Source organism: Oncorhynchus nerka, linkage group LG15 (genome assembly GCF_034236695.1).
Source record: "Oncorhynchus nerka isolate Pitt River linkage group LG15, Oner_Uvic_2.0, whole genome shotgun sequence".
Classification (NCBI taxonomy): domain Eukaryota; kingdom Metazoa; phylum Chordata; class Actinopteri; order Salmoniformes; family Salmonidae; genus Oncorhynchus; species Oncorhynchus nerka.
In genome coordinates, this window is record NC_088410.1 from 16,435,993 (window position 1) to 16,453,240 (window position 17,248).

Sequence of the window (17,248 nt, forward strand, 5' to 3'; positions counted from 1 at the left end):
GTGGTGAAAAAAAAACAAGGACACTGTACAGCACATATGTCAGAGTCAAGGCCCGCGGGCCACATCCGGCCCGCAAGAAGGTTTTTTACGGCCCCTGGGATGATCTTGATTTATTATTAGAACCGGCCCGCAGCAAGCCGGCAGCCCGCAGATCTTTTACACGCACCAATACTACATTTCCCACAATGCAAAGGTGACGCACCGAGCAGTAGGCTGCTTCATTTCAATATTTATTGGCACAGCAGTCGTCAGCATCACAGTAAAATTAACTTTCAGATACCCATCAAAAATGGCAAAACGGAAGGTGGATACTGAGAACCGGGGGTTTCAAACAAGGTGGGAGTCGGAGTATATGTTCACGAAGGTAGCTGGAAAACCTGTGTGTCTTCTGTGTGGAGAAAGTGTGGCGGTACTGAAAGAGTATAATCTGAGACGACATTATGAAACGAAACACGCGGACAAAAACAAGAATATGGACATGGAACAAAGGCTACAAAAGGCAGAGGAATTAAAACGAGGCCTCAAATCTCGACAGGCTCTGTTCAAAAAGCCAAATCACAAGGCCAGGCTGCTGTCAAGGCCAGTTTTATTTTGGCAGAAGAGATCGCTAAATCAGCCCGGCCATTTACGGAGGGGGATTTCATCAAAAACTGCATGATTAAAGTTTGTGACGAAGTTTGCCCAGAAAAAAGGCAACTCTTTTTAAATGTGAGTCTGAGCAGAAACACCATTGCCGAGAGAGTAGACCAGTTGTCCATCAATCTAAAAGAGCAGCTTGTGAAAAAGGGAAAAGATTTTATTGCATATTCCTTGGCTGTGGATGAGAGCACCGACATTTCTGACATTGCCCAGTTGTCAATTTTCATCCGCGGAGTGGACTCCAACCTAAGCGTGACAGAGGAGTTTTTGGCTTTACGTCCTATGCATGGCACAACTACGGGGCATGATTTGTATGAAGAGGTGTCAAGATGTGTAAATGAGATGGAGCTGCCTTGGGAAAAACTCGTCTGTTTGACAACCGACGGAGCACCTGCGATGTGTGGACACAGGAGCGGACTGGTGGCGAAGACACGGGAAAAGATGCAAGAGGAAAACGCGACAGGTGAGCTGACAGCTTATCATTGTATCATACACCAGGAAGCGTTGTGCGGTAAAGCCTTGAAAATGGAGCATGTAATGAGCATCATCACGCGCACAGTTAACTTTATCAGAGCCAAAGGTTTGAATCACCGCCAGTTCAAGGCATTTCTGACGGAGTTAGAAACGGAGCATGGTGATTTGCCTTATCACACAGAGGTGCGATGGCTAAGCCAGGGAAAGGTGCTTCAAAGATGTTTCGAGCTTCGTGAGGAGATTTGTCTGTTCTTGGACAGCAAAGGGAAAGACACAACACAACTCCGAGACGAAATGTTTCTGTGTGAAATGGCTTTTCTGTGTGACATTACGAGTCATCTGAATGCAATAAACTTGCAGCTGCAGGGTCGGGATCGTGTCATCTCTGATATGTACAGTACAGTGAAGGCATTTAAAACCAAACTGACTCTGTGGGAGACGCAGATGCGGAAAAGAAAATTTGAGCCACTTTCCCAGCTGCCAGACCATGAAAGAGAAGCTCTCTACCAGTGCGTTCCCGAGCACACAGTTGGCTGATAAAATAGGTATGCTTGCCGCTGACTTTCGACGCCGATTTGCTGACTTTGAAGCACAAAAAGCAGGTTGGAACTGCTCGGTAACCCATTTGCTGTTGACGTGGAAAGCTCACCACCAAACCTCCAAATGGAGTTGATTGACCTCCAATGCAATGATGCACTGAGGGCAAAATATGCGGCAGTGGGTGCTGCGGAGTTCGCCCGTTTCCTCCCGGCACAATGCCCCAGCTGCGCATCCAGGCTGCTCAAACGTTGTCTATGTTTGGCAGCACATACCTGTGTGAACAACTGTTTTCTTTGATGAACCTGAACAAAACATCACACAGAAGTCGACTTACTGCTGAACACCTCCACTCAATTCTGAGGATTTCTTCAGCTCAGAGCCTTACCCCGAACATTGATGAACTTGTGGAAAAGATGGGACACCACCAAGTATCACCTCAACCTCAAACAAGTGAACATTACTGTGCAATCACATATTTAGAGTTTTTACTCAGTTCAAGTTTAAAAGTTAAAATTTAATATTTGTTTTCACTGCATGTTACTTCTCCTTAAACAAAGTGTTGTTTTTGATTAATAGATTTTTGCACTTTATTTTTTTGTATTTCAATCCAATTATATTTTAAAAATATTTCAGTTGAGTGGATGATAGAAAATTGCTATTATTGTTTTTTCTTTGAAGTAAATTTAGCCCACTTTTGCTAAAATAGAAAATATAGTCTACTGATGGTGCCTTGAATACCGGTTTCTTTCATTTAATGTTCATGTTATGGGGATATTTATATAAAGGAAATTTGTCTTTTGTGTCTGTTGAAAATTAAAGATTACTGACAGAGCCATAAGAAAATATTGCTTTATTTATCTGATCATATTGTAATATATTTGTTAGGTTTTCAGTAGGTTCAATTAGGTTCACTAGACTATATGCGTCATTTAAAAATTTTTCAATGAACATTCGAACAGTCCGGCCCTCGTCTTGTAGCTGATTTTTTTATTTGGCCCTCCGTCCATTTGACTTTGACACCCCTGCTGTACAGCAAAAAAAAAGAGGAAAAGCAAGGATGAAACTAATTACAATTCAAATGTAAACGTAGCTACTTCCTGTCAGCTAGGGCTGAGTGAGGAGGCAGAGCTACACTGGGGGGAAAGGACTACTTCCTGTCAGCTAGAGCTGAGTGAAGAGGCGGAGCTACACTGGGGGGAAAGGACTACTTCCTGTCAGCTAGGGCTGAGTGAGGAGGCGGAGCTACACTGGGGGAAAGGACTACTTCCTGTCAGCTAGAGCTGAGTGAGGAGGCAGAGCTACACTGGGGGAAAGGACTACTTCCTGTCAGCTAGAGCTGAGTGAGGAGGCAGAGCTACACTGGGGGAAAGGACTACTTCCTGTCAGCTAGAGCTGAGTGAGGAGGCAGAACTACACTGGGGGAAAGGACTACTTCCTGTCAGCTAGAGCTGAGTGAGGAGGCAGAGCTACACTGGGGGAAAGGACTACTTCATGTCAGCTAGAGCTGAGTGAGGAGGCAGAGCTACACTGGGGGGAAAGGACTACTTCCTGTCAGCTAGAGCTGAGTGAGGAGGCAGAGCTACACTGGGGGAAAGGACTACTTCCTGTCAGCTAGAGCTGATTGAAGAGGCGGAGCTACACTGGGGGAAAGGACTACTTCCTGTCAGCTAGAGCTGAGTGAGGAGGCAGAACTACACTGGGGGGAAAGGACTACTTCCTGTCAGCTAGGGCTGAGTGAAGAGGCGGAGCTACACTGGGGGGAAAGGACTACTTCCTGTCAGCTAGAGCTGAGTGAGGAGGCAGAGCTACACTGGGGGGAAAGCCAGACTGACCAGGTAGGTTTGAGTCTGGTTGTTGAACGTAGCGATGGAGTCTGATGGCGTCATGAGGTGAAAGTACAACAACCTCTCACAGTCTCACTACAGAATCAGACTTTTGTCCATAAATGTCAAAATTCAAAAGGTTAAAAAGGGGAACTGACATCATTTTAACTACTTTGCAGATATAAAACAAAACAAACAATCATAATGTCTTGCTACAAAACCAACTTTATGAGAGATTTAAAAAAAAAATAGGTTCTATTTGACTCAACATTCCATGACGTACAGTAAGGAATTGTTGGCAGAATAGATGGATGCAGGTCAACGCATGATTAATATAACTCACCAATACATTTCTTGGTCCCAAAAATATTGCTATCAGGTTGTAAATCAACCTGGTACATTGTTTGCTGCCTCCATTCGGGACTGTTTCCGTTTCAATGACTCACTATTTTAGACTAAAACAGACGAATGTAAATAAGGCTGGGAATGTCAATACAATCAAACTATCAAGGGAAGTAATCACAAGTCAGTCATAACGGGGCTAATAGGCTAGCATATCTATTTATGTAGCAAGCTAACAACACTGAGCCTAACGTTAGCTAGATGCTACAGTAGGAGGACGTCATGTGATTGGAGGAGTGGGTGACTGACTGACTTTTCCCCTCATATCATTTTTCGGTGGCGAAACAGCTAGAGATGCACGTGTCATTTGGTTAGCTAGCAACAAATGTGAATCGCTTTGCTAGCTAGCTAGCTAAGCTGAACTTGAACGACAGTTATCCAGTTAGCATATCTCTTGCGTTCAAAAAATTCACCCTGGCTATCTACTCCAATTTCAGAGCACTCTCGTCTGAGTGTTGCAGAGTGCAGAATAACTGATTACTTTATGAACGCGCAACAAACGCTGAATATCAATCAAATGTAGACCGCATTATCTTCCAAGAGAATTCTCCTCGATTATAATCACAGCCGTATATATCCCCCCCCAAGCAGACACATCGATGGCTCTGAACGAACTTTATTTAACTCTTTGCAAACTGGAAACCATTTATCCGGAGGCTGCATTCATTGTAGCTGGGGATTTTAACAAAGCTAATCTGAAAACAAGACTCCCTAAATTTTACCAGCATATCGATTGCGCAACCAGGGGTGGTAAAACCTTGGATCATTGTTACTCTAACTTCCGCGACGCATATAAGGCCCTGCCCCGCCCCCCTTTCGGAAAAGCTGACCACGACTCCATTTTGCTGATCCCTGCCTACAGGCAGAAACTAAAACAAGAGGCTCCCACGCTGAGGTCTGTCCAACGCTGGTCAGACCAAGCTGACTCCACACTCCAAGACTGCTTCCATCACGTGGACTGGGACATGTTTCGTATTGCGTCAGATGGAAATATTGACGAATACGCTGATTCAGTGTGCGAGTTCATTAGAACGTGCGTCGAAGATGTCGTTCCCATAGCAACGATAAAAACATTCCCAAACCAGAAACCGTGGATTGATGGCAGCATTCGCGTGAAACTGAAAGCGCGAACCACTGCTTTTAATCAGGGCAAGGTGTCTGGTAATATGTCCGAATATAAACAATGCAGCTATTCCTCCGCAAGGCTATTAAACAAGCTAAGCGTCAGTACAGAGACAAAGTGGAATCTCAATTCAATGGCTCAGACACAAGAGGCATGTGGCAGGGTCTACAGTCAATCACGGACTACAAGAAGAAACCCAGCCCAGTCACGGACCAGGATGTCTTGCTCCCAGGCAGACTAAATCACTTTTTTGCCCGCTTGGAGGACAATACAGTGCCACTGACACGGCCTGCAACGAAAACATGCGGTCTCTCCTTCACTGCAGCCGAGGTGAGTAAGACATTTAAACGTGTTAACCCTCGCAAGGCTGCAGGCCCAGACGGCATCCCCAGCCGCGCCCTCAGAGCATGCGCAGACCAGCTGGCCGGTGTGTTTACGGACATATTCAATCAATCCCTATACCAGTCTGCTGTTCCCACATGCTTCAAGAGGGCCACCATTGTTCCTGTTCCCAAGAAAGCTAAGGTAACTGAGCTAAACGACTACCGCCCCGTAGCACTCACTTCCGTCATCATGAAGTGCTTTGAGAGACTAGTCAAGGACCATATCACCTCCACCCTACCTGACACCTAGACCCACTCCAATTTGCTTACCGCCCAAATAGGTCCACAGACGATGCAATCTCAACCACACTGCACACTGCCCTAACCCACCTGGACAAGAGGAATACCTATGTGAGAATGCTGTTCATCGACTACAGCTCGGCATTCAATACCATAGTACCCTCCAAGCTCGTCATCAAGCTCGAGACCCTGGGTCTCGACCCCGCCCTGTGCAACTGGGTACTGGACTTCCTGACGGGCCGCCCACAGGTGGTGAGGGTAGGCAGCAACATCTCCTCCCCGCTGATCCTCAACACGGGGCCCACAAGGGTGCGTTCTGAGCCCTCTCCTGTACTCCCTGTTCACCCACGACTGCGTGGCCATGCACGCCTCCAACTCAATCATCAAGTTTGCGGACGACACAACAGTGGTAGGCTTGATTACCAACAACGACGAGACGGCCTACAGGGAGGAGGTGAGGGCCCTCGGAGTGTGGTGTCAGGAAAATAACCTCACACTCAACGTCAACAAAACTAAGGAGATGATTGTGGACTTCAGGAAACAGCAGAGGAACACCCCCTATCCACATCGATGGATCAGTAGTGGAGAGGGTAGCAAGTTTTAAGTTCCTCGGCATACACATCACAGACAAACTGAATTGGTCCACTCACACTGACAGCGTCGTGAAGAAGGCGCAGCAGCGCCTCTTCAACCTCAGGAGGCTGAAGAAATTCGGCTTGTCACCAAAAGCACTCACAAACTTCTACAGATGCACAATCGAGAGCATCCTGGCGGGCTGTATCACCGCCTGGTACGGCAACTGCTCCGCCCTCAACCGTAAGGCTCTCCAGAGGGTAGTGAGGTCTGCACAACGCATCACCGGGGGCAAACTACCTGCCCTCCAGGACACCTACACCACCCGATGTTACAGGAAGGCCATAAAGATCATCAAGGACATCAACCACCCAAACCACTGCCTGTTCACCCCGCTATCATCCAGAAGGCGAGGTCAGTACAGGTGCATCAAAGCTGGGACCGAGAGACTGAAAAACAGCTTCTATCTCAAGGCCATCAGACTGTTAAACAGCAATCACTAACATTGAGTGGCTGCTGCCAACACACTGTCATTGACACTGACCCAACTCCAGCCACTTTAATAATGGGAATTGATGGGAAATGATGTAAATATATCACTAGCCACTTTAAACAATGCTACCTTATATAATGTTACTTACCCTACACTATTCATCTCATATGCATATGTATATACTGTACTCTAGATCATCGACTGCATTCTTATGTCACTAGCCACTTTAACTATGCCACTTTGTTTACTTTGTCTACATACTCATCTCATATGTATATACTGTACTCGATACCATCTACTGTATGCTGCTCTGTACCATCACTCATTCATATATCCTTATGTACATATTCCTTATCCCCTTACACTGTGTATAAGACAGTAGTTTTGGAATTGTTAGTTAGATTACTTGTTGGTTATCACTGCATTGTCGGAACTAGAAGCACAAGCATTTCGCTACACTCGCATTAACATCTGCTAACCATGTGTATGTGACAAATAAAATTTGATTTGATTTGATATGACCGGTGTCAGTAAACATAGGTAAACAAATATATAGTTAGTCATGAACACTAGATAACATGTAAACAACCTAACCAGCTCTGGCTAGGGCGAGTGAAATTATCAGAGTGAGGAGTTCTCTCATTTGCGTCTGGAAGTGGCTAGCTAGCAAGCTAGCCAACTTTAGCCAGTTAGCTTGGGTGCTTGGTTGGGACAAGCATGCATTGGCAGGCAAGCTGCAGAAGGACGAGCAGGCTACTTACTATTCCCCATTGTTTATCAGTGCAATTTTGACAGCAAACTAGCTGATAAAGTTTGAGAGGATTTTTTCTAATGTTCCTTCATTATATTTGAGCTAATCTTGCTCTGGTTAGCATTAATTGTTGATCTTGTTGTTAGCCTACCTTTTTCTATGGCTGTTTGAGCAATGGGACTGTAAAGCTCCCAAATGTAAGAAGACTTTGGTGGTATTTATACATTTGCAGAAATCCATTCAGGGGTATTTTGTTGCTTTTGCCAAATTAGTTCTAATGATCTAAAATCACGCTGTTGCTACTGCCTGTAAACACACAGTCCAGTTCAAAGGTAATGAAGGCAGGTCCAACTGCCTGTAAACACACAGTCCAGTTCAAAGGTAATGAAGGCAGGTCCAACTGCCTGTAAACACAGTCCAGTTCAAAGGTAATGAAGGCAGGTCCAACTGCCTGTAAACACACAGTCCAGTTCAAAGGTAATGAAGGCAGGTCCAACTGCCTGTAAACACGCAGTCCAGTTCAAAGGTAATGACGGCAGGTCCAACTGTCTGTAAACACACAGTCCAGTTCAAAGGTAATGAAGGCAGGTCCAACTGCCTGTAAACACACAGTCCAGTTCAAAGGTAATGAAGGCAGGTCCAACTGCCTGTAAACACACAGTCCAGTTCAAAGGTAATGAAGGCAGGTCCAACTGTCTGTAAACACACTGTAAGGGTTTTCCTCCTCTTCGTCTGAAGAGGAGGTGTAGCAAGGATCGGACCAAGATGCGGCGTGGTAAGTGTCCATGGTTGTTTATTTAAAAACATGAACTGAACACTCAATGAATACAAAACAATAAACGTGAACAAAACCGAAACAGTACCGTGTGGCGAACAAACACAGACACGGAAACAATCACCCACAAACACACAGTGAAACCCAGGCTACCTAAGTATGATTCTCAATCAGAGACAACTAATGACACCTGCCTCTGATTGAGAACCATACTAGGCCGAAACATTGAAATTCCCAAAACCTAGAAAAACAAACATAGACAACCCAACCAACTCACGCCCTGACCATACTAAATAAATACAAAACAAAGGAAATTAAGGTCAGAACGTGACAGTACCCCCCCCCAAAGGTGCGGACTCCGGCCGCAAAACCTTGACCTATAGGGGAGGGTCTGGGTGGGCGTCTGTCCGCGGTGGCGGTTCTGGCGCGGGACGCGGACCCCACTTCAACATTGTCTTAGTCCGCCTTATTGTCCGCCTCCGTGGCTTTCTCACCATGGCCACCCCTCTCAATGACCCCACTGGACAGAGGGGCAGCTCGGGACAGAGGGGCAGAAGCTCTGGACAGAGGGGCAGGAGCTCGGGACAGAGGGACAGGAGCTCGGGACAGAGGGACAGGAGCTCGGGACAGAGGGGCAGGGGCTCGGGACAGAGGGCAGGGGCTCGGGACAGAGGGGCAGGGGGCTCGGGACAGAGGGGCAGGGGCTCTGGCGCCTCTGGGCTGAGGGGCTCCGGCGCCTCTGGGCTGAGGGCTCCGGCGCCTCTGGGCTGAGGGGCTCTGGCGCCTCTGGGCTGAGGGGCTCCGGCAGCGGCGCCCGGACGCTGTGGCGCCGGACAGGCGGGAGGCTCCGGCAGCGGCGCCGGACAGGCGGGACGCTCCGGCAGCGCGCCGGACAGGCGGGACGCTCCGGCAGCGGCGCCGGACAGGCGGGAGGCTCCGGCAGCGGCGCCGGACAGGCGGGACGCTCCGAAGCGGCGCCGGACAGGCGGGAGGCTCCGGCAGCGGCGCCGGACAGGCGGGACCACCTGCAGGGAGGAGACAGAGAGACAGCCTGGTGCGTGGGGCTGCCACAGGAACCACCAGGCTGGGGAGACCTTCAGGAGGCTTGGTGTTAGGAGGAGCCTGAAAGACTGGGCTGTGGGGAGCACTGGAGCTCTGGTGCGCAACCTGGCACCACTTCCCCAGGCTGGACAACTACTCTAGCCCGGACCCTCCAGAGTGCAGGCACAGGTTGAACCGGGCTGTGGGTAAGCACGGGAGATCTAGTGCTTACTACACGCACCTCTCCCTTTGGCTCCACTCCCACATTTGCCCGGCACGAGCGGAGCGCAGGCAGAGGACGCACTGCACCCTCCCAGCGCCCGGAGACACAGCACGCAGAGCCGGCGCAGGATAACCTGGACCAAAACTGCGTACCGGCGACCAGACCCGCTGAGCAGGCACCATACGCCCTGGCTCAATGCCCACACTCGCATGGCACTCTCGGGGGGCTGCCCTATAGCGCACCGGGCTATGGGCACGCACTGGCGACACCGTGCGCTTAACCGCATAACACGGTGCCTGACCAGTAATGCGCTGCTTATCATAAGCACGAGGAGTGAGCTCAGGTCTGCTACCTGGCTTAGTACCACACCTCGTGTGCCCCCCCAAAAAATAATTTGGGGCTGCCTCTCGTACCTGTCGCACTGCCGTGCTGGCTTCGCCAACCTCATTCTCCTGTAGCCTTTCTTGCACTGCTCCATCGAATCCCAGGCGGGCTCCGGCACTCTCCCTGGGTCGACCGCCCACCTGTCTATCTCCTCCCAAGTCGTGTAGTCCAGATTCTGCTCTGATGCTGGCCGCTGTTGTTGCTGCTGCTGCTGCTGTCGTCGCTGCGGTTTTTACCACGCCGCTCAGCTTTTCGCTGCCTCCAGCTCTGCTTTAGGACGGCGATTTTCCCCAGCCTGTGCCCAGGGTCCCTCTCTGTTCAGTATCTGCTCCCATGTCCAGGAGTCCTGTGATGCTGGCCGCTGTTGCTGCTGCTGCTGCTGTCGTCGCTGCGGTTTTTTACCACGCCGCTCGGTCCTTGGGGGTGTGTGATTCTGTAGGGTTTTCCTCCTCTTCGTCTGAAGAGGAGGTGTAGCAAGGATCGGACCAAGATGCGGCGTGGTAAGTGTCCATGGTTGTTTATTTAAAAACATGAACTGAACACTCAATGAATACAAAACAATAAACGTGAACAAACCAAACAGTACCGTGTGGCGAACAAACACAGACACGGAAACAATCACCCACAAACACACAGTGAAACCCAGGCTACCTAAGTATGATTCTCAATCAGAGACAACTAATGACACCTGCCTCTGATTGAGAACCATACTAGGCCGAAACATTGAAATTCCCAAAACCTAGAAAAACAAACATAGACAACCCACCCAACTCACGCCCTGACCATACTAAATAAATACAAAACAAAGGAAATTAAGGTCAGAACGTGACACACACAGTCCAGTTCAAAGGTAATGAAGGCAGGTCCAACTGTCTGTAAACACACAGTCCAGTTCAAAGGTAATGAAGGCAGGTCCAACTGCCTGTAAAACACACAGTCCAGTTCAAAGGTAATGAAGGCAGGTCCAACTGCCTGTAAACACACAGTCCAGTTCAAAGGTAATGAAGGCAGGTCCAACTGCCTGTAAACACACAGTCCAGTTCAAAGGTAATGAAGGCAGGTCCAACTGCCTGTAAACACACAGTCCAGTTCAAAGGTAATGAAGGCAGGTCCAACTGCCTGTAAACACACAGTCCAGTTCAAAGGTAATGAAGGCAGGTCCAACTGCCTGTAAACACAGTCCAGATCAAAGGTACTGACGGCAGGTCCAACTGTCTGTAAACACACAGTCCAGTTCAAAGGTACTGACGGCAGGTCCAACTGTCTGTAAACACACAGTCCAGATCAAAGGTAATGACGGCAGGTCCAACTGCCTGTAAACACACAGTCCAGTTCAAAGGTAATGACGGCAGGTCCAACTGCCTGTAAACACACAGTCCAGTTCAAAGGTAATGAAGGCAGGTCCAACTGCCTGTAAACACACAGTCCAGTTCAAAGGTACTGACGGCAGGTCCAACTGCCTGTAAACACACAGTCCAGTTCAAAGGTAATGAAGGCAGGTCCAACTGCCTGTAAACACACAGTCCAGTTCAAAGGTACTGACGGCAGGTCCAACTGCCTGTAAACACGCAGTCCAGTTCAAAGGTAATGACGGCAGGTCCAACTGTCTGTAAACACACAGTCCAGTTCAAAGGTAATGAAGGCAGGTCCAACTGCCTGTAAACACACAGTCCAGTTCAAAGGTAATGAAGGCAGGTCCAACTGTCTGTAAACACACAGTCCAGTTCAAAGGTAATGAAGGCAGGTCCAACTGCCTGTAAAACACAGTCCAGTTCAAAGGTAATGAAGGCAGGTCCAACTGCCTGTAAACACACAGTCCAGTTCAAAGGTAATGAAGGCAGGTTCAACTGCCTGTAAACACGCAGTCCAGTTCAAAGGTAATGACGGCAGGTCCAACTGTCTGTAAACACACAGTCCAGTTCAAAGGTAATGAAGGCAGGTCCAACTGCCTGTAAACACACAGTCCAGTTCAAAGGTAATGAAGGCAGGTCCAACTGCCTGTAAACACACAGTCCAGTTCAAAGGTAATGAAGGCAGGTCCAACTGCCTGTAAACACACAGTCCAGTTCAAAGGTAATGAAGGCAGGTCCAACTGTCTGTAAACACACAGTCCAGTTCAAAGGTAATGAAGGCAGGTCCAACTGTCTGTAAACACACAGTCCAGTTCAAAGGTAATGAAGGCAGGTCCAACTGCCTGTAAACACACAGTCCAGTTCAAAGGTAATGACGGCAGGCCCTTGTGGCAAATGGCTTGTTTGCATAAAGGCCTCCTGTAGCTCTGATTGGCTATGGCGCACTGGTCTACGTAGACTCTGGTCCTGGATGGGAGATTTTTTTAAATGTGGTTTTATTTACTTTATTTAGTTGTCCAAAACGCACTGCCTCTTTCCCAATCTATATTGATATAGAACCTTCACAAATGCCTTAGTATACAGCTGTAATATTACATGTCTTAGTATACAGCTGTAATATTACATGTCTTAGTATACAGCTGTAATATTACATGTCTTAGTATACAGCTGTAATATTACATGTCTTAGTATACAGCTGTAATATTACATGTCTTAGTATACAGCTGTAATATTACATACAGCTGTAATATTATATGTCTTAGTATACAGCTGTATGTCTTATTACATGTCTTAGTATACAGCTGTAATATTACATGTCTTAGTATACAGCTGTAATATTACATGTCTTAGTATACAGCTGTAATATTATTATACAGCTGTAATATTACATGTCTTATACAGCTGTAATATTATATGTCTTAGTATACAGCTGTAATATTATATGTCTTAGTATACAGCTGTAATATTACATGTCTTAGTATACAGCTGTAATATTATATGTCTTAGTATACAGCTGTAATATTAATACAGCTGTAATATTATGTCTTAGTATACAGCTGTAATATTATATGTCTTAGTATACAGCTGTAATATTATATTATACAGCTGTAATATTATGTCTTAGTATACAGCTGTAATATTACATGTCTTAGTATACAGCTGTAATATTACATGTCTTAGTATACAGTTGTAATATTATATGTCTTAGTATACAGCTGTAATATTACATGTCTTAGTATACAGCACCACAATCCCCAAACAGTATAAGCTGAATGTATACAGGAAAACGTGAAAAATGATGTCTTAGTATACAGTTGTAATAATATGTCTTAGTATACAGCTGTAATATTACATGTCAGTAAAAAAACCAAACAGTATAAGAAATGAAAACGTGAAAATGATCATTTTGCACGAAAAAAACCAACGAATTTTTTCAGTTTTTGATTTGTTAAAAAAGTTTGAAATATCCAATAAATGTCGTTGCACTTCATGATTTTGTCCCATTTGTTGTTGATTCTTCACAAAAAAATACAGTTTTATATCTTTATGTTTGAAGCCTGAAATGTGGCAAAAGGTCGCAATGTTCAAGGGGGCCGAATACTTTCGCAAGGCACTGTATGTACATAAAGATATATGAATGAGTGATGGTACAGAGCGGCATAGGCAAGATACAGTAGATGGTATCGAGTACAGTATATACATATGAGATGAGTATGTAAACAAAGTGGCATAGTTTAAAGTGGCTAGTGATACACGTATTACATAAAGATGCAGTAGATGATATAGAGTACAGGGTTAAGGTTTGGGTTGTGGTAAGAAACCACACAAACAAAAAACACGAATGCATTAACACTGGGCCTGAACACGCGACAGTCGGAGCAGGAGCTTCGCGGCTTCCGCCCATCCACCATCCCCGTCTACAACGCCTGTAGTGAAACCCAGGCATACCTGATGGTGATAGGGCTCACTGTTGACCCCTAGTGGCAGGTTTTGAAAAGCAGGACGGACGCCTCATTTCCCAGTGTGTTCTGAGAGACAACTGGCTGGATAGTGAGATGGTTTAAGGTGCTGCTAAGGTTGTGGTATAACGTGATGAGCGTCTTGTCTGGGTAGGTTACATGATACTCCAGTACAGAGGGGATGAAGCCAGAGCAGAGGGAGGTCATCACTGCTGGAGGAGAACACACAATCACGCACACACACACATACACACACACATGTGCACGCACGCACGCACACACACACACACACACACACACGCACGCACACACACACACGCGTGCACACACACACACACACACACGCACACATACACACGCACACACACACACACACACACACACACACACACACACACACACACACACACACACACACACACACACACACACACACACACACACACACACACTAGAGCTAGGGTGACAAACCCGCAAATCATCGACACCAACCTTACTGATGCCTTATCAAAGACATTTGACGCTATGGTTCATTACGATAAGTTGCCTGTACTAGAGAAATGTGACATTTGACAATGAATGAAATAGTTGGCTAACATGGGGGGTTGATAATGGAACAGTTGAGGACTTCAACCATCAAACTAGTAGCAGTAGTTTAAAGGGTCATAAAAAATAAAACTATGGTGCAGATGGAAGTTATAAACTATACAGCAGATGGATGTTATAAACTATACAGCAGATGGATGTTATAAACTATGGTGCAGATGGATGTTATAAACTACACAGCAGATGGATGCTATAAACTATACAGCAGATGGATGTTATAAACTATACAGCAGATGGATGTTATAAACAATGGTGCAGATGGATGTTATAAACTACACAGCAGATGGATGTTATAAACTATACAGCAGATGGATGTTATAAACTATGGTGCAGATGGATGTTATAAACTATACAGCAGATGGATGTTATAAACTATGGTGCAGATGGATGTTATAAACTACACAGCAGATGGATGTTATAAACTATACAGCAGATGGATGTTATAAACTATGGTGCAGATGGATGTTATAAACTACACAGCAGATGGATGTTATAAACTATACAGCAGATGGATGTTACAAACTATACAGCAGATGGATGTTATAAACGATGGTGCAGATGGATGTTATAAACTATACAGCAGATGGATGTTATAAACTATGGTGCAGATGGATGTTATAAATTATGGTGCAGATGAATGTTATTAACTATACAGCAGATGGATGTTATAAACTATGGTGCAGATGGATGATATAAACTATGGTGCAGATGAATGTTATAAACTATAGAGCAGATGGATGTTATAAACTATGGTGCAGATGGATGTTATAAATTACGGTGCAGATGAATGTTATTAACTATACAGCAGATGGATGTTATAAACTATGGTGCAGATGGATGTTATAAAATGGTGCAGATGGATGTTATAAACTATACAGCAGATAGATGTTATAAACTATGGTGCAGATGGATGTTATAAATTATGGTGCAGATGGATGTTATAAACTATGGTGCAGATGGATGTTATAAACGATGATGCTATGGTGCAGATGGATGTTATAAACGATGGCGCAGATGGATGTTATAAACTATGGTGCAGATGGATGTTATAAACTATACAGCAGATGAATGTTATAAACTATACAGCATATTAATGTTATAAACTATGGTGCAGAATTGTTATACATATCGATATTTTCGCATCAATTCAGGAAATCTATCGCCCATATGTTCTAAACATGGTGCAGATGGATGTTATAAACACAGATGGATGATGTAAACACACACACACACACACACACACACACACACACACTATGGTGCACACACACACACACACACACACACACACACACACACACACACACACACACACACACACACACACACACACACAGAGTGTAATGTTTTTTTTGGGCGTCTTCATTGCAGAGTGCTCTCTCATATTGTTGTGTGTGTTTCCTGAGGTTCTCTCCTTCTCCTAGTTAAGTAATGATGGCAGACAGATTTAGGTCAGGCATCAAATGTCCATGGTACTCAAACACACACACACATACAAACACACACTCTCCCACCTCCAGCCTCGCCCTACTCTCCCACACTCTCTCACACCCAGCCCTCTTCCTACTGTTCCCCACTCTCCCAGCATCACACACCCAGACCAGGCTGAGGACAAAATCCAGCCCCTGGTCAAAGTCTGGCCTAAATGGAGACAGAGAGCACAGGACACAGAAGAGAAAGTAAGACTGAATATGATAGAGAAGGAGAGAGGAAGGCAGAAGGAGAGGGAAGAGAGAAGGAGAAGGGAGAAGGGAGGAGGGAGAGGGAAGGAGAAGGAGAGGGGAAGGGGGAGAAGGAGAGAAGGAAGGGAAGAAGGAGAGGGAAGAGAGAAGGGGAGGGGAAGGGAGGAGGAGAGAGGGGAAGGGAGGAGGAGAGAGGGGAAGGGAGGAGAGTGGGAAGAGAGAAGGAGAGGGGAAGGGAGGAGAGAGAGAAGGAGACTAGCCTCAGGATGAAGGACATTAGGACACAATAAAGGGACACAAAGACAAGCTGGAAGAGAGAGAGACTGTGTGTGTGTGTGTGTGTGTGTGTGTGTGTGTGTGTGTGTGTGTGTGTGTGTGTGTGTGTGTGTGTGTGTGTGTGTGTGTGTGTGTGTGTGTGTGTGTGTGTGTGTGTGTGTGTGTGTGTGTGTGTGTGTGTGTCTGTGTGTATGTGCGTGCGTGTGAGTGAGTGCGTGTACATGTGGTGTGTGTGTGCGTGTGTGTGCGTGTGTATGTTAGTGAGTCAGTGCGTGTCTCTGTGTGTGTGTGTATTGTAGGTACATATGTAAATAGTGGTATAAGGGGACCCTACAGGTCTTATTTTCCTGCCTGATTTCCATTGCAGACTGTATAAGACCCAACCAAATCAGCAGTGTGTGTGTGTGTGTGTGTGTGTGTGTGTGTGTGTGTGTGTGTGTGTGTGTGTGTGTATGAAAATTAGATGTTTGTATCTGGTGGTTGATGTAAATGAATGGTGTACTGGTTAGATTTGCTTTGTTTTCCTGTGACAGGCACACACACACACACACACACTTCTGCCTTCCTCTCTCCATCTTTCTTACTATCCCTCTACCTTCTCTCTTCTCATCCTCACCTCTCCACCTATAGTATCTCTCTTCTCTTCTCTTCCTCACCTCTCCACCTATAGTATCTCCCTCTTCTCTTCTCTTCCTCACCTCTCCACCTATAGTATCTCTCCCTACTCTTCTCATCCTCACCTCTCCACCTATAGTATATCTCCCTTCTCTTCTCTTCCTCACCTCTCCACCTATTGTATCTCTCCCTCCTCTCTTCTCTTCTCTTCCTCACCTCTCCACCTATAGTATCTATCTTCCTCTTCTCTCTCTCTTCCTCACCTCTCCACTATAGTATCTCTCACTCTTCTCTTCTCTTCCCCTCACCTCTCCACCTAGTATATCTCTTCTCTTCCTCACCTCTCCACCTATAGTATCTCCCCCTCTTCTCTTCCTCACCTCTCCACCTATAG

The 17,248-nt window shown here is 46.2% G+C and overlaps 1 protein-coding gene across 1 annotated transcript in view; it reads left to right on the top strand.

Moving 5' to 3' along the window:
- The first annotated feature begins 10,354 nt into the window (after positions 1–10,354).
- The window catches only part of adgrl1.1 (adhesion G protein-coupled receptor L1.1), an 18,863-nt gene continuing 11,969 nt past the window's right edge, over positions 10,355–17,248 (top strand). The window contains exon 1 of the mRNA XM_065000663.1: positions 10,355–10,364. Within this exon, the coding sequence (XP_064856735.1) occupies positions 10,355–10,364 (10 nt within the window). The remainder of the gene's footprint in view (positions 10,365–17,248) is intronic.